This window comes from Gadus chalcogrammus, chromosome 20 (genome assembly GCF_026213295.1).
Source record: "Gadus chalcogrammus isolate NIFS_2021 chromosome 20, NIFS_Gcha_1.0, whole genome shotgun sequence".
NCBI classification, from domain to species: Eukaryota; Metazoa; Chordata; class Actinopteri; order Gadiformes; family Gadidae; genus Gadus; species Gadus chalcogrammus.
This window is the reverse complement of record NC_079431.1, coordinates 11,049,914-11,067,574: the sequence shown is the minus strand read 5'-3', so window position 1 is coordinate 11,067,574 and position 17,661 is coordinate 11,049,914. Positions and strand designations below refer to the sequence as shown.

The 17,661-nt window shown below is 43.6% G+C and overlaps 2 protein-coding genes across 2 annotated transcripts; one reads left to right on the top strand and one right to left on the bottom strand.

The window, feature by feature from the left end:
- Positions 1-1,458: 1,458 nt before the first annotated feature.
- On the top strand, positions 1,459-6,620 carry pou1f1 (POU class 1 homeobox 1). Its single transcript, XM_056580271.1, has 6 exons — positions 1,459-1,597; positions 2,999-3,160; positions 4,590-4,853; positions 5,636-5,800; positions 5,977-6,037; positions 6,413-6,620. Exons 1-6 carry the CDS (start codon positions 1,459-1,461, stop codon positions 6,618-6,620), a joined length of 999 nt encoding a protein of 332 aa, XP_056436246.1.
- Positions 6,621-8,479: 1,859 nt separating this feature from the next.
- On the bottom strand, positions 8,480-17,661 carry chmp2ba (charged multivesicular body protein 2Ba). The gene is made up of 6 exons (XM_056580157.1): positions 17,464-17,661; positions 15,086-15,177; positions 13,095-13,289; positions 11,927-12,029; positions 11,613-11,719; positions 8,480-10,362 (listed from the first exon to the last, which is right to left on the bottom strand). Exons 1-6 carry the CDS (start codon positions 17,495-17,497, stop codon positions 10,249-10,251), a joined length of 645 nt encoding a protein of 214 aa, XP_056436132.1. The 5' UTR covers positions 17,498-17,661; the 3' UTR covers positions 8,480-10,248.

Here is a 17,661-nt window from a genome sequence, read left to right as displayed (position 1 = left end):
CATAATAGCCTTTTAAGACAGATTTTGCTTATCTTGTTTATTTTATCCCATTTCATTTTATCTTGGCTTCTGTTGGCCGTTGATAAGGAAAGTAATTATCTTTTTATCTATCTATCTATCTAGTGCATTGTATGTTATTATATCATATTGTATTTCTTTCTCTCTTTAGGTACAGTGTTCTCTATTTAAAGGAAAGTCTTCCCAATGCAAAACACCCATTGTGTTGTTGTGCTTTTACGTAATTTGCTTTGATAATGCAAATTATCAGAGAGCAGAGAGCAGAGAGCAAAACATTGGACTGAGAGAGGAGAGATGGGGTGGGGAGGTTTGTGTGTGTGTGTGTGTGTGTGTGTATGTGTGTGCGTCAGTGTGTGTATGTGAGTGTATGCATGAGCATTTGTGTGTGTTTGCTTGTGTGTCTGTCTGTGTGTGTATGTGAGTGTTTGCGTGAACATGTTTGTGTGTGTCTGTGTGTATATGAGTGTATGCGTGAGCACTCGTGTGTGTGTGTGTGTGTGATGTGTGTATCTGTGTGTGTATGTGAGTGTATGCGTGAGCATTCGTGTGTGTGTGTGTGTGTGTGTGTGTGTGTGTGTGTGTGTGTGTGTGTGTGTGTGTGTGTGTGTGTGTGTGTGTGTGTGTGTGTGTGTGTGTGTGTGTGTGTGTGTTGGTTGCAGAGGGGGTTGATCAGGTTTCTCTGCAGCTCTGTACCCTAATCCTATCTTTGCAGAAAAAAAAATTGGATTTGGAAGAACAGAGGTCCAAGTCGCCTTTGCTACCTCTCTGTGTGTGTGTGTGTGTGTGTGTGTGTGTGTGTGTGTGTGTGTGTGTGTGTGTGTGTGTGTGTGTGTGTGTGTGTGTGTGTGTGTGTGTGTGTGTGTGTGTGTGTGTGTGTGTGGGGGGGGGGGGGGGTCGGGGGGGGGCGGTAGAATAAATACCTGAACTGGACAGCAGGGGCCAAAACACGGTGTCTTACCTGCAAATCGGTGATAGGCACAGACAGAGAGAGTTGAGAGAGGGAGAGAGCAAGAGAGCCAGAGAGAGAGAGGAAGAGAGGGTCGAGAGAGGCCTTTCACTCGTTCAACAGGCCAGCTCCCAGAGCAGCAAGGGTCATCCTTATCGCCAGAGACTCTTACATCTGCTGTCTACAGAGAGGCAAACACACACACACACACACACACACACACACACACACACACACACACACACACACACACACACACACACACACACACACACACACACACACTTGCTTTACAGGACCTCCAACACTCTCGAGTAATATCCCTCAAGTGTGAAAGGGAGGAAATGAGGGAAAACAGGCCAGGCAAGGAAAGGGAAAGAACGTCTTATTAAAGTCAAATAAAAGGAAAGCCAAGGAGCAAAGGGAGGACCGACGAGTGTACAGGAGGAGCGAGGAGTGAGGAGGTGAGGAGGTGAGGGTGCACAGCGGACAGCATGGCCTGTCAGGCGTTCACCAGCGACTCCTTCACCACGCTGGCCACCGGAGACTCTTCCCTGCCTCTCCTCATGCACCACGCCTCGGCTGGTGACTGCCTACCGCCCCCCTCGCACGGACACAACATGATGTCCACAGGTAAGCCTGGCCCGCTGGCCCGCTGGCCCCGAGGGCCTCTGTGGATGTTGTGAATGGACGCGTGTTAACACCGTGTGTTTAGTCAGTCGCATTTGTAGTGCAGTTCCTACCTTGAGTGGAGGCAACCCTAACCTTGAGCGATGCCTTGGTTTCGACTCCAGCTATGTTTCTCTGATGTTGCACTTATTCTGTCCTTGACTCTTGTCCCCTCCTCTCCTCTCCTTTCTTCTCTTATTTTTTTTCTTGTGCACACAGTGCTTAATACAGTAGAGTACTAGAGTACTTTACAAATGTAACGTGGCAAGATCAGGGTCACAGATTGCCTTTAGTTCAGTAATGTTGTGATGTTGCCAAAGCATTAGTTCCATTATTCCACTCCTCTGTGGGTTTCATGAACGGTCAAAGAGCAATGCAGTGCAGAGCAAAGAATAGATGAGTGCCTCTTATGCCGGCAGAAATGTAGGAAGCGAGAGTTTGCCTTGCAGTATATGTTTATGTATATGTATATGTATAGTGGTGGGTAAACCCCTGACTCACTGCAATGCAGTCTTCATTAGCAATGCCCCTAATGATTTCTGTTGTCTTGTATTGATAACATAACATTGATGAGTTAAAACTTTTAGAAAGTGCATTTGAGAACGTGGGGGCCCAATGCTGAAGACTCAATGTTCCGAACTTTCTTAACAGTCGGAGGGTGTGGGGGCTGTGAAATGCTAGGACATCAAAATTTAGCTGGAATTATGTAAATGCCTCCAATCAGCATATTTAGTCGGGCTGTTTCTGCTCCGTGGGTAATTAGTTTGTTATCAGCCTGTCAAACCTGACACGGTATTCTCTTTTCTACAGGATGTGAAACCGTCCGTACCGACCTGAGCTCCCCTTGCATTGTCCCCGCTAAGAATAGAATAATTAGAACAGGCAGCACACAGTATGTCCTTCATTATGTTATTATGCTGGGGGTTTTCTTACCCTTTCAGGTGTTCAACCGGAATTGACAAGCGCGTTGTTGTATGCCATGTGATAACACACAGAAACCTAATGATGATACCGTTCTCTGTGAGCAAACTATCGTCACTGTCTGTCCTGCGCTGAAACATCTGTTACCCGTATCATTGGTGGAAATCACTTTGTTGTACCTTTTTATGCAGAATTAAGTATCCAGTAGTAAACCATAGCAAAATAGCTCTATGGTCTTTGGGAATGGACATTTTGTAAAGTACTGGTATGTAGTATCACTGTTATGATGATTTCGAAAGACAGAAGTCAGACAAAAGTTAGCCATTGTTTACATTTGTGGCAGGCGCAATGAAGTAAACATATGCTACTTCAGCCCCCTCATGCCTCTCTCTTTCTGCCTCCCCCCCTGTCTCATCCGTGAACCCCCCCCCCCCCCCCCCACAGTACCCTCTGGCCTGTCCCTGGTGCAGTCCTCCAAGCACTCCCACATGCACCTCGCCACCTCCGCCCTCGGCAACGCTCTTAGCAACGGACCCCCTGCCCTGCACTACCCCGTAACCCCGTGTCACTATGGCAACCAGCAGGCCACCTACGGCATGATGGCAGGTGACTTGGTGATGGTGATGGTGGTGGTGACGATGATGAAGAGGATGATGATGATGATAATGATGATGATGATGTGATAATGGAGATTCATTTTTATAATGATGGTGGTGTGGGTTCCAAGGAACATTACCCACAGACGATGACATCCAAGCACTTGTGAGACATAATAATAAGGATGTAGGGGAATTTAATGGGGAAAACAAGTTAAAAAAATGTATCCAAATTAAATGCATGAATGCTGGTATTGGTCATACAGTGATGAAGGTGATCATGACTATGGTTTTTATTCAGCACAGGAGATGCTCTCAGCCAGTATTTCCCAGACCCGAATACTACAGACCTGCAGTGTCCCTCACCCTAACATGGTTAGCGGAGCAAATACACTACAAGGTAAACTCTCTCTCTCTCTCTCTCTCTCTCTCTTTCTATATCTCGCTTCTCTTTCTTTATCTATGTCTCTATTCTCTTTTATTCATTTTTCCCTCCTCCCCCTCTCTTTGTCTCTTCTCTCTCTCTTTCTCTATCTCTAACTCTCTGGCTATATCTCTCTTCTCTTGCTCTCACTTTTTCTCCTCTCTCTCTCTTTCTCTCTCTCTCTCTCTCTCTCTCTCTCTCTCTCTCTCTCTCTCTCTCTCTCTCTCTCTCTCTCTCTCTCTCTCTCTCTCTCTCTCTCTCTCACCTCTCTCTCTCACGCACTGATTTCACACTCTTTCTGACTTAGTGTCTGACTTTATTTCACACCTCTCTTTTCATGTAAGCACAATATTGAACACATCAGTAGGCGTAGTGCTTAAATGGTACAAAATGTGCTAGAGGGCCTCATCTAAAAATATATGAAGGAAGTGAAAATGTCGTTTGAAACAACATCTAATACAATTTTCTCAATATGAATATATTTCTGCTCGGGTGTTATGACAAGTACCTCCGAAAGCTTTTAATAATTATTGAAAGGTTCGTTTTGTATTCATTGTTTGTATTTTACCACACATCGGACGCACTTACACTACATCAACCACAAGAGGGCGCTATCACACAAGTGGGCTCTTACAAATTGCCTACCTATTCACCACAATTTTCCCAGCTCTTCCGTCTGATTTGGGGACCTGTTTTGGGACCAGGGTTTATTTGTTTCTTCTAGTCCTTCTCCATTCTACCTCCACCTTTCTTAAAACAAGAATCACTCAATGCTCTTATTTAATCATTAACATTTAGCTGTATATTGCAATGAACCACACATTCACCATTTGGTTCTAATCTCTAATTAATTTGTCAATATTCATACAATTGTTTTTGTTAAAATGTTCAGAAATATTTGATCTGTATATCTGATTATTTTAATTAAAATATGCCGAATGATTTCACCTGGTTAGCGAATGCATTCCTATGCCATCTATTGACAAGGCACCACACTGTGTGTCTCTCTGTCTAGGTTCCCTAGCTCCTTGCTTGTATAAGTTCCCAGAACATGGAGGTCTGAGCAGCGGCTCTTGCACCTTGAACCACGGTTTCCCCTCCCTGCCGCCAGCCTTGCTCTCAGACGAGCTTCACGTCCTGGGGGACGTGAAGGCCTGTGCAGACCTCCAAAGAAGAACCGGTTCCAGACCCCCTGAAGAACACCCCATTGTGGACTCGCCCCAGATCAGAGAGCTGGAGAGGTTTGCCAATGACTTCAAGCTGCGCAGGATCAAACTGGGTACATACGATTGAATGTTAACAACATGCATGTGTGTTACGTGTATTAACTTTGCACGTTAAGTCATATTGTGTTTCCTCTGACAGGCCGATGTGTGTTCCAAATGTAGTATACCATTTCTAAGCAAGTAGGCTACTTTATACCCCACTACTATTCAAGAAGGCTCCCAAACTATTTCTCAACATTATTATATTGTACAGGTGTCTGTGTGTGTGTGTGTGTGTGTGTGTGTGTGTGTGTGTGTGTGTGTGTGTGTGAGTGTGTGTGTGTGTGTGTGTGTGTGTGTGTGTGTGTGTGTGTGTGTGTGTGTGTGTGTGTGTGTGTGTGTGTGTGTGTGTGTGTGTGTGTGTGTGTGTGTGTGTTGCATCATCCTAACTTTTATTTAAGTTAGAAGTTTTAAATTAGCCCACTTGAAAGTCATTTTGGAATTCTGATTACCAAGCCAGTGGTGATCAGAATGGAAATATATGCCAAAAGTAGTCTTTATATGCCAGTTTTGCAGGGTCTTAGTAAATTCAGCATGTAATGTATTTAACAAAAAAAAGATCAGCTGAGTGCAATAATGTAAACACCAAAAAGAAAAAGGTTCAAAGAAAATTAATGAATTAATTATTAATGGAGGTTGTGATCGCCCACTCAATGTGATTATATAATATATTTTCTTTTGTGTTTGTGTGTGTGTGTGTGTGTGTGTGTGTGTGTGTGTGTGTGTGTGTGTGTGTGTGTGTGTGTGTGTGTGTGTGTGTGTGTGTTTGCATGTACGTGCGTGTGCTCGTGCGCAGGATACACCCAGACCAACGTGGGTGAGGCTCTGGCAGCTGTGCACGGCTCCGAGTTCAGTCAGACCACCATCTGTCGCTTCGAGAACCTCCAGCTCAGCTTCAAGAACGCCTGCAAGCTGAAGGCCATTCTGGCTAAATGGCTGGTGGAGGCCGAACAGGCTGGTGGTGAGAGAAACCCACACACACACACATGTGCACACACACATTCACACACGCACGCACACACACACACACACACACACACACAGACAAACACGCACACATGTACATACGCATCTATGCACGTGATTGAAAATTAATGATTGTGTTGTTTTTTTGTGGGTTTTCCGTACCTCCTCTAGCCCTATATAATGAGAAGATGGGCATGAATGAACGCAAGAGGAAGCGCAGAACCACTATCAGGTAACAACCAATGCGGTATAATGACATGTCTGATGAGACAAGATGTTGAAATCTGGTCATATAATGACATAATGTCATAAAATGATGGTATAATGAAGGTATAGTCTTACTTTGTTCTCACCAATTCTCCCCTCCCCCCCTACCTGCCCACACACACACACACACACACACACACACACACACACACACACACACACACACACACACACACAGACACACACACACACACACACACACACACACACACACTCATCCCATTTCTACCCCTTACCCCTTCCCCTTACCCCTTCAAAACAAGGGGGAGGGGTAAGGGGAAGGGGAAGGGGTAAGGGGTAGAAATGGGATTGGGCCTAATCATCCTCTTCTCTCTCCTAGTATGGGAGCAAAAGAGGCCTTGGAGCGCAGCTTCATGGAGAAGAGCAAGCCCTCGTCACAGGAGATCCTGCGCATGGCTGAGGGACTGCACCTGGAGAAGGAGGTCGTCCGCGTGTGGTTCTGTAACCGCCGGCAACGGGAGAAGCGAGTGAAGACGAGCCTCCACCTAAGCTGCTACCTGTCTAAAGAGAGCCAAGGCTGTAGGTAGCAACACGTCAGGCATAGAAAAGGGAAGTATAAAACATATGGCGCCTAGTGGCAGGGTTTCAATGCTCACTGGGTAATGCATTGTATGTCCCATTTCACTTTTTTGGGGAAAAATACCTTAACCCTAACCCGAACCCTAGCCCTACGAATTCATTTGGCGACCAATTTCACGTAGAAAATAGCCTATCAAGCTAGGATCTACCATCAAAATCATGTGATAATAAGTGGTTTTGGTAAAGGAATGTGCTCAGGAACGTCATCAAATCAGCACTCGATTTTTATCCTAAATACAAATGCTAAATTGGTTTTCCAACCCAGCCATGTGTGGGGAAAATAAAAGCAATTCACTAATAGCCCCATCTGAGGCCACCTTGTTTGCGGCCGTCATGTTTAAAATACTCTCTATATGTTTGGTAGGCCTATTTTAAAATGTAATTATGTATAGAAAGTCTCCTTCAATGCTTTTAGTTTTCTGATGTGTATGCAAAATATACATTTAATCTGAAATGATAACAGGAAACCAGGTGGGGGCAGCAAACACCCACATATGGCAATGCTGTATCGTTGTGCCTTTATCAAATTCTACAAATACTATGTCAAACCTGTGTTTCAACTAACATTTGAGAAGCTAGGATACTACTTTTTAGAGAGAAGTGAAAGATATACAACACTCTACGCCTTTATGACTTTGATGTGACTTTGACATAATATATTTTACTATTTAATCTTGTACTTTATATTTTTATCCCAACAGATTTACACTCCTGTTTGACTTTGTGATTCAGAAGTTCCAAGGCTACCTCTTTACGAATAATTGAAAAAGAAAATACAAGTGTAGTGTCTTTTATATCAAGTGCCTATGATGCTCTGTTGAAGAAATTTGGAATTGTTTTCAGAAAAAAAATCTGATGTACGCTATGACAATCTATTTATTTGATATATAATATATTGCATTGAACCATTCCTATTGCGTGCTTTCTTGTATTTATTGACTGATTGATTGTAGTGGAATGGTGATCTGAGGGAATGTTCTGCCACGCTTGACAGGAGAGATCTAAATACATGATTTGTTGCCACGACGACAAGACAGAGATTACAGCAGGCAGGCAGGCAGGTATGTCTGACCTGGATTTTGATTTGATTGATACAAACCACATGTCACAAGTTCAACACTACAATATACAATACAATACAACTAGAGACCAGTGATGTGTCCTTCTTGGCAGAACTAGTTTTCTCGTTCTTCTGTGAACACCAACAATGTTTTTTTGTATGTGTTGCATTTTTTTTTTTTTATCCCTCTGTAGATTTCCCTCATAAAGCAAGTGCGTTGATGTATTTGTGGATGTCATGATGATTAAATAAAAAATAAAAATGTTGGATGATGAAGGATTCAATTCAACCGTGTTCCCCCTGCACCCACGTCTTGAAGGTACCCATGAATAAATGCATTAAAGAAAGGAGATATTTTTATGGGACATTCCCATATGAGCCGTTATAACTGGGGTATCATACATTAATAATGTTTCCTTAATAAAATATGGGGGGGAGACCCAAAGTCAGACACACACTGTGGTGCATCTGTAAAACAAACAACCTCAAAAACATGCACGTTAACACCCCTGGCCTGCCCATAAGCAAGGCAAGGGCACTACCCCGTGGAGTTGGTTCCTGGGTGCTGCTCTTGTGAGGCAGGCAGCCCATTGTTCATAGCTCCTGGCATAGGATGGGTTAATGCACAGAATGATAGTCCTCATGGGTATTAATACAAGGATATCGTATCAAGGTGTTGCAGGAGGTACAGGCCCCACTGGGGAAACATGCACATCACTGGTAGCTACCGCAGCGACTTACAGTACAGCGACAAGAAAGGACAGACCAGCAAATTGTACATGAAGAAGTTTTATTCTTTATAAAAGCCATAAACCCTTAATAGAGTCACTGTACAATGGCATAGGACCGTACATACAGTAGTTTACAAGGAAAGTAAAATACAAATAATATAATGATAGTTACATTACAATCAAGACAGCCCCCCAAGCTGTTTCCAGTTTCAACATAAGGTCTGGGCTATTACTGCAGTAGTCCCTTCTGCTGCGCAACAGTGTGGGGGACGGCAGTGATGTCCTTGAGGCTTATAATGTACAGAATCCAATATACAATGTACAACGCCAGAAACATGCAGTCTCATCATCGTGGAATTTGGCAAAAGAAAAATAAATAAACGAAAGCAACATCCCAGGGAATTGAGGAACACCCATATCTATGTATTTCTTGTCTGTGTAACCCTTTCCTCATTATATACCATCCAAAAAAAACTAAAAACTAAACAAAAAAGGAGGAAGAAAAAGCTAGGATTGATAAGAGCAAATCTCCTGAATCACAGTGTAATTTTAAGAGGTACACTTCTGGTTCACTGCTTTCATCGGGGTCGTGTTGAGTAGGAGCGAAGAAGGCTTTTTAGTCTACATATGACGCAATGAAGGGATCATATCAACGACAATGCCTGAGAGCGGTCATCGTAGGTCACACACAGGTGTCGCTCGTAACACTAATTAGGTGGGCTGCTTCCTTTATGTACCAGGGCACGGGTGGAGACCCCACAAGGGAAGAAAAAATTACGCTAACTCCGCCCTTGTATGTAAAATGAGCAGACCCATAATTAGTGCTATAAGAGACACCTGCGTTTCACTCAATTATACAAATGGAGACAAATCACTTAGCCAATTACTTTGGAGAATAAAAACACATTTCTAAGTATTAATGACCTTGTTCTATTTGTCAGTAGCAGGAAACTGTTTGTTTTTAACTACTACTTCCAAGTAAATAATTACAACAAATTGTAAGATTAGTGTTTGGACAAGATGGTGAAAAGAAGCTAAAATCATTGTTGGTTTATCACCCGATTTACCCATATTAATCTATCTATCGATCTATAAATAATAAAGTTGTTGTGCAAAGGCCTTACCCTTAGCCCTAGGGCATGGATGTCATTAGTTCTTACACTAGCCTATGTCAAGAGTCATTTCAACTCCTTTGGTTATAGTAGCGTACCTAAGGATGGTTAGAAACAGCAGTTGTTAGGGGTTTACAGGCTATATATTTTGGGTTTGCAACGCTACATACTGAGGCATGGACATTAAAAAGGTCACTTTAGTAGGGGTAAGTGATGCTTAGATGTAGGAGTTTAAATGAGAAAACATCATATCATCATATGTTCATCCCTATCAAACCAGAGAACGTAATCTCTCATTCGACCGAAATTTGGAAAATTTGCCAAAGACGTATATCTATGGGAATGTTTGAATCAAAGAAAAGTTGACCTTTATTTGAACACAGACGATTGGAGAAGGGTCTTTTCATGGTCTAGTTCAACACCTGCAGTTGGTTCACATTCAGGCTTGGACTAGGTCATTATAAATATTGTTTTGCATAAACAAAATCCTATGTTCTCCTCCAATGTCTAAGGCAATATGACCCTGTGCGTGTGTGTGTGTGTGTGTGTGTGTGTGTGTTTGTATGTGTGGTAAGAGGTACATTTCTCCTCTGTTTGTTTGAGAAGATATGTGCATGGACATGTGTGTGTGCTTGCATGTGTCTGCTTGCATGTGCGTGGGCTTGTGTGTGTGTTAGTCGACTCCCAGGGCTCGGAGCTGTCTCTCGATCTCCTCGTCTGAGATCGTGTCCTGTTTAGAGGAGGCGGCTTCTGGTAGGCTCCTCCCTGCTGCTGGGGCTCTTACCATCTTGAACACAAAAATACACAACAAATACCATCAGGTCCAAGTAGACTACACACCACACCGACACACACTCACAGGTTTAGCCCTTAAGGGGTTGTCAAAATCCACTTTTATCCGGGCTTGCTAAATGTGTGGCTGGCCAAATCTGCTACACATTTTATACTACTGGGAAAAAAAATAGGAAATCTTGCTTCAGGGATAAATCAACATATTGGATAGGTCCATTTCAAAATGCACACATGTGGCGTGTAGCCTTTACACATGTTACAGCTGAATAACAACACCAGTAGCGTGCCTCATAATCAGAAGGCAGTCGGCGGGAACATTTGATGAATTATACTATTACTATCCTTTTGGGCTGTTGAGAAGACTTTGCTTTCCAGCTATTTCGTTATGTATGGCTACCTATTGTGAAGGGTAATGACCCGTAGAGGCCTCCAGGTGGCGCAAGACTGACAACAGATGGCCAGTGTGGGGCTGCCCTATAGACACAGACAGGGCTTAGGGCTGTGGCAGCTGCCAGAGTGGGGAAGCCATTTGGGGAACGACATGTGGCTGTTTGTCTTCTATTGTCCATCTTCCCCGTTGAGTTTGTGACCATCCTATTCACAGAGACTACATCCCTTCCCTCTGGTAACGCTTTCAAGGTACCGGGAATAAAAAACAAGTAGATACAAGCACTCTGGTTCCAAACCGCTCTTGGCTTATTAAACAGATAGGCATTCATACTTTACATTTGGTTTACTTTTTAAGACCTTAAGTCTAGTCGTGATGATGTGTGCATCATGGCCTGTACTTAAAGTCGCAATGTGTAGGATTGCCCCCCACCCCCCACCAGTTTGTACCCTGGAGAATTCAGTATTCAAAAAACTCAACAGTGTAGCTCAAATCTAACTGGCTGTGCACCTGTGTGACGCAAACTAGCGTGACTCCCACTTGCGTTAACCTGCGAGAGTGGGAGTAGCGTCCGTATGCTGATTGGACGTCGTCATTTTGAATTTAAACAAAGTATTACGTCAGCTCTGCCTCACACACAACAAAGTGCTGTCCAGCGGGTCCTATTGATTAGTAGATAGGAGGCGTTGCACCATCCTATGCCAAATGTCAACACGCGCTGTGGCTGAGGGAATGGAGGATGGAAAAGTTTGTCTGAGATGATACTGAAAGATAAGAGAGCGTAGAGAGACGGCAGCGAAGGCGTTGCCTCCTGCTGGTCCGACCCGTAGTGACACCAGACCGGTCGTTTTCCTCACCTTTCCTGAGATCTCGATGCCGATCTCATCCAGCACCTGGTTGACAATGTCCTGAGATTCTTCTTCGTCGCCGGAGGCATCGAAGATCTCGTCCAACGTGTCGTTGACTTTGGAGGGACAGAGGAAGGGGAGGGCGGTAAAAACAGGTCAATGAGCAGAGGCCAATGAACTGAGAGTTGGAGTTTACCTACCGTTGGCGCTGTTTTTTGAAAAATGCTGCCTGTGTGTGTGTGTGTGTGTGTGTGTGTGTGTGTGTGTGTGTGTGTGTGTGTGTGTGTGTGTGTGTGTGTGTGTGTGTGTGTGTGTGTCCTTACTCATTTCCTCGGTCATGCCCATCTTCATGTTTTCTTTCTGGAAGTCCTGCATGGTCTTCAGGGTCTTCTGTGGATCCATCTTCTTATTCACAGCCTGCATCGTCTGCACAAATCAACACACACACACACACACACACACACACACACACACACACACACACACACACACACACACACACACACACACACACACACACACACACACACACACACACACACACACACACACACACACACACACCATTATTGAATGTTTGACAGCCGGCGAGCATGTCACATGGCAGTGAATCTTTCACCATTCCTGGAGTCAGATAGTGTTTCTTTGTGTTTCCCGTTCACTGCCTTGGTTAACCAGCCAGTGAATACTGATTCGGGTCCTCTTAATGCATTGCTCTAACCTAAAGTACCTAACACTAGTCAATTTTAATCAAATAATTAACAAACTGAGGTGGAGATGGAGATGCGTGTTGCAACTCTTCATAGGCCATTAACCAGGAGGAGCCTAATGGGATTTGACAAGGCAACGTTTGATCAGCAGCTAGATTCCCTCCTCGCTACATCCATCTTTGGTACGCTATGGGCAAACAGGAGTGCTACAAGAATAGGCTTAAAAGACATGGACCCGGTCACACATTAGAAAACAAGTTAAATATTCACGGTGATAATTATGACATGATGCCATGGACAATATTTCTGAACCCTAGTAACAACAATAATAACTCTCCCGTTGCCCATAACACAATGCCCCATGGGTGGGAAGGGACTCTTTCTGGAGACATTAGAAGACTAATTAGAAGAGTCTCGGAGGAGTTTTAACAACTAGGTTACCCAATCTGCCTGGTGGTGCCCATTTAACTCTTTGTAAATGCATTTTTTCCCCCCAAAAAAGATAAAAAGGTAATTATGTTTCTTTGAAGTCAGACAAGATCTGTCCCGCCTCGAGTGAGAAACAGCAGCAGTGGAGAACAACGGCCTGATGAAGTGAACGTTTTGGAATTGGCACACACAGGAATGACCGAAATCCTTGAAACTCTCTACCATTACAAAAAGGCAAACCCTAATACTTTTTTGGGCCTTTAAACTAAAAACAGTTGGTTACATTAAACTGCCTGCAATCAAAAACGTGGAAACTAACCCTCACCACAGAACCAGTGGAGCGTTCACTTACCTTTGCGGTGGTGGCCATAGCGCCTGCCATCTTCATTTGGGAGTTCATGACCTTGGCCTGCGTTGACATGGAGGTCACCTTGGAGCTGACGGCGTACGTCCGGTTCTTCTGCTTCCTTAGCTGGACCAGCTGCTTGGCCAGGATCTTGCACGCCTCGCGGTTTCCACTCTTGGCCATTTTCTTGATCTCCGCTTCCTAGATTTGGGTTAGCGTTTAGTTGACATACTGTGTCATACATCAGAAAGGTCCATAGTGTAATCCACATTACCAACAATGCTGGTACTGTGATGTAATGATGCTCCTTTTCCACATTGGACACTGGAAGATACACCTCTACTCTATTAGATAATTTGTAACCTTTAGATGGCAGGAAACATCCATTAAACACATTCAGCTTGTAGGTTAACATTAAGTCATCCAAATAATTCAGGAGTCTGGTCTATTGACATTGTGTATAACTAAACAAACAACCAATATGTGTCCACACCTGCAAGCAAGTGCATCCTTTTAGATCTAGTAAACATTGCCAAACATATTGGTGCCCCCAGAGAGTGTGCGTGTGTGTGTGTGTGTGTATGTCTGTGTGTGCGTTTCCCTAGAGAGGTGAGCATGGCTGCAGGCTACCGTGAGGCTGGCCAGACCTCAGACCGCAGCAACAGCAAAAATTACATTTGTCTTTTCGCACGCACACACACACACACACACACACACACACACACACACACACACACACACACACACACACACACACACACACACACACACACACACACACACACACACACACACACACACACACACAAAATGCTTCAGGCTTGTCCCATCTCTGCCTACTAAGCACATCCAGAGACTCTAAACGATATCTAGCAGTGAAAACTATTCCCCTGAAAGACGACCATAGAAAAGATAATAAGTCCAGCTCCTGAATATATGAACGCTGAAAAGAGACCAAAGAGACGGGAACTCGGGGGGGATCGGCTACTGATAGAAGAGTGCCGCGCATTGTTTATGGTCTTGTCCGGTGGAACTGCAGGGAGTAGATGGGCTGAGAATAGGGTGTTCGCTGTACGTACGGGGGAGGAGAGACATTTATATAGAGCTCTGCCCGGAAACACTGACGGGAGAACTGAGACGAGTCTGCCAAAAGCTTGAGTGCTTCCTTTGACCCAAGGAGAGAAGATGGTTTATTGCTGATGCAAAAAAAAAAACGCTTCTCAAACGTGGCTTTCTTGCCAAACGCTTTTGGGGGGGGCGTGTCCTCAGGCAGGTCGCACATTTGCCCGCACTTTTTTTTCTTCATGCAGAAAGTCTTGCCTGCCTGGAGGACTGAAGAAAGTCATTATGCTGAAGTACGATAAAGGAACTACTCTTATCTTACACTGGAATCTTTCATTCAGATGATAACATAAACCAAAAGCTTTAACCGAAATTTGACTAATTAGCAGACGGCAGTAATAAGGCGGCCGAATTGGCTTCCCTGTGGAGATAATTATGCCCTGTCTGGTGTTGGTTTTACGCAGCAGAGAAAAGAGGGGCTGGCAAATGAGGAAAGGTCTTTTCATCTTTTAGCAATGGGAAATATCCAATTCTATTGTTGAATGTAGCATATTGGTCACACTCTGTGTGTGGGCCTGGGTGCATGCTTGGTGTCCATACACATTGTGTCGCCAACACACACACACACACACACACACACACACACACACACACACACACACACACACACACACACACACACACACACACACACACACACACACACACACACACACACACACGACTCATATTGTTACACACTCGAAAGCTCTGAGTGAATCATGTTGCATTGCACTACAGATGATATCCGGAATAGAAAGTGAATTTGGACAATGTTTGACTCTGGTTTTATATAGCATACATATTGATGCAATATGTGGAAATACATGAAGGATGCCTTGGGATGTTCCATTTATCCGTAGAGGTAGGAGTGTCTGCATTTGTGCATGCGTTACCATTTGCTTCTCTTGTTTCTCCAGCGCTGTTCTGTCTCTGGTGATTTGCCTCTGAGTACCACGCAGCTCCTTCGTCTGCTCTTTGATGAGGTCTACAGACAGACAGACGGACAAAAGATGGAATGCAACAGGATCAATTGCTTTATGCATTGTGAGCAAGCACATTGTGTGAATCATCTCGGCTGCTTAAAACTAGCAAGGTTCTATTAACTTGAAGATGAGGATTTTTTTTGTATCAGATCTATCGGATAAATGTGCAAAGAATAATGCATGTAGGAAGGTAAGGAAACAATAACTGTCAGTCATACAGTAAAGTCATGAACTCATGCATGTCCCCAAGTCACTCATTCAACCGTGCTTTATGAGCAATACTCAAGCAGTTTCTCTGATAAAACACACCCTGTGCGGGTTATTACCTGTGTGTCACATTCAAACCTAGGGGAACACAAACACCAACAGACACACACACCCACAGCTGGGTGATAGTCACAAAATCCATTATTCAAATAACTTTGAGTCAGACAAGAGAACTGTGTTCAAGTGGTTATGGGCTGAGGCATTCGTCAAATATAACTTTGATTGTATACTTAAAGAAGAAATAAATAATATTAAGAAATGTAAATGTTCATTATAATATGATATGTATAAAGTATAAATAATATGATAACCTTTAGTAGGAAACATCACTGAAGAGTTAATTCATTCAGAAGTGGTCTAAAATGTTGATTAGCCAATTTTGAAACATAAAACCAAAATAAAGACACATAAAATGTATAATAAAATCATTGGAAAACATTACAATTGTTCATAATAAACATGATGTTTGGCAACCCAATCAAACATTGCCATAACACTTAGGAGGAAAAAGATAATAGTGATGAAAGATAACGTCAAAATACACAAACGACTGCTAAAGCTGCCTTGCTTGACCCAAAAAGCCAAAACGCCAACACATCTCGACGGCCTGTCTGTCTGCACAGGTGTGTCCTATCGCACGCCGCCACTGCGCCTGCGTATGGCTGGACCACTTGTGAGAATGGAGTCTGAATACGTACAACGTGACGTAGACACCATGAGTGTGATCGTACAAATACATGGGATCTTAAACCCCCCCCCCCACTCCACAACTCATAACGGCGCCCCTCAAACCCGACGCCTCGGATGGTACGAAACTGGGCGAGTTCCATAGACCCCCCCCCCATCCTCCCTGGCACAATATGCAAAGAAGATGGGGGCGAGAGGTGTGGCCGTGTCCAGACGCTGAGTAAATGGGGAAAGGGAGTTGGACGACTCGTCAACGGATCGGCTTTGAGCGGGCGGCAAAATGCGGTAAGCCTCTCGATGGGGGAAACTTGAATGGGAAAAGTGATGGGAGGTGTGTTTGTGGGTGTGGTGGTGGGTTTTGGTGGGGTTTTTATGCTGTGAATTGATCTTATGAAAAACATAGCAGGGAGATTGATTGCCTAAATACAATTTAATTTGATTGGATTTTGACTGAATGTTAAAAGTGTAAGAGTGTATCCCATGTGTCAGTATAATATGACTAAATGATCACAAAAAATAGAAGTTAACTCTATGGACCAAATGTATGCATACCAATACCATCATTATTTTTTACCTCTGGAATATATTTAAATTAGTTCAATAAATCAGTATTTTTATTACTGTATGACACCGAATATGATTGATGTTGACATGTACCATAACTGGGTAGTGCAAAGGGCCATGACCATAAGTAATGGATAGTGGTTTGTGTAAACCACTTGTATGCGGCTTAACCTTCTTTTTTTCTAAAAATCTGCACTAGGAACTACCAACTTCCTAACAACCCACACACATTCTAATTCAAACACAAATCTCACTCACACACACACACACACACACACACACACACACACACACACACACACACACACACACACACACACACACACACACACACACACACACGAAAAGTATTTCTCATATTTATTTTTTTCTCTTTCACACACTTGAATAGAAACTTTTCCCAATGTCCACCCATTGACATATGTTGTACGCTTAGCATTCAGGAAAGCAGATAGCTAGCTGATAAGCTTACTGCTACCCCACACAAAACAGCTACCCAGTTGGCATCAGCTATAGTGTTACAAATAGTTACACTACATCATAGTGTGTTTGTGACTATATATAGCATTTCACGACTCCGGTGCCACCATGAACGAGACTATCAATGTAAGTGGTTTATGAAACCAATCATGAAGACGGATAGAGACTGGATTTTGAACGTGGCTAGGGAACAGGTTAAACTGGGTGTGCTGTTGTCATGAGATTAACAAGGCATCCCAGCCAGGCTAAAAATAAGTGAGCTAGCATGTTATTAATCGAGCAAAACTCACCGTCAGCTGTCTTCTTCTTGAAAAGCGAGGCCATGGCGATACGATATGACTACGTTAGTACAATTTACACTTAAATATATTTAAAATGTCTAACACAAAAGCCGAGCTGCCGAGACAAAGTGACAGCTCCTGTAATCAACACTAGATTTCCTGGTTTACTTTCTGTGGGTTGTTCCTCTCTCTCTGCGACCGGTTCAC

Excerpts from the sequence above, each read along its gene's own strand:
- pou1f1 (XM_056580271.1), top strand. The coding sequence starts at position 1,459 with ATGGCCTGTCAGGCGTTCACCAGCGACTCCTTCACCACGCTGGCCACC. Across the intron at positions 1,598-2,998 it reads ACACAACATGATGTCCACAG|TACCCTCTGGCCTGTCCCTG; the intron begins GTAAGCCTGGCC and ends CCCCCCCCACAG. Across the intron at positions 5,801-5,976 it reads GGAGGCCGAACAGGCTGGTG|CCCTATATAATGAGAAGATG; the intron begins GTGAGAGAAACC and ends TACCTCCTCTAG.
- chmp2ba (XM_056580157.1), bottom strand. The coding sequence starts at position 17,497 with ATGGCCTCGCTTTTCAAGAAGAAGACAGCTGACG. Across the intron at positions 13,290-15,085 it reads AGAAACAAGAGAAGCAAATG|GAAGCGGAGATCAAGAAAAT; the intron begins GTAACGCATGCA and ends ACCCAAATCTAG. Across the intron at positions 12,030-13,094 it reads CTATGGCCACCACCGCAAAG|ACGATGCAGGCTGTGAATAA; the intron begins GTAAGTGAACGC and ends TGATTTGTGCAG.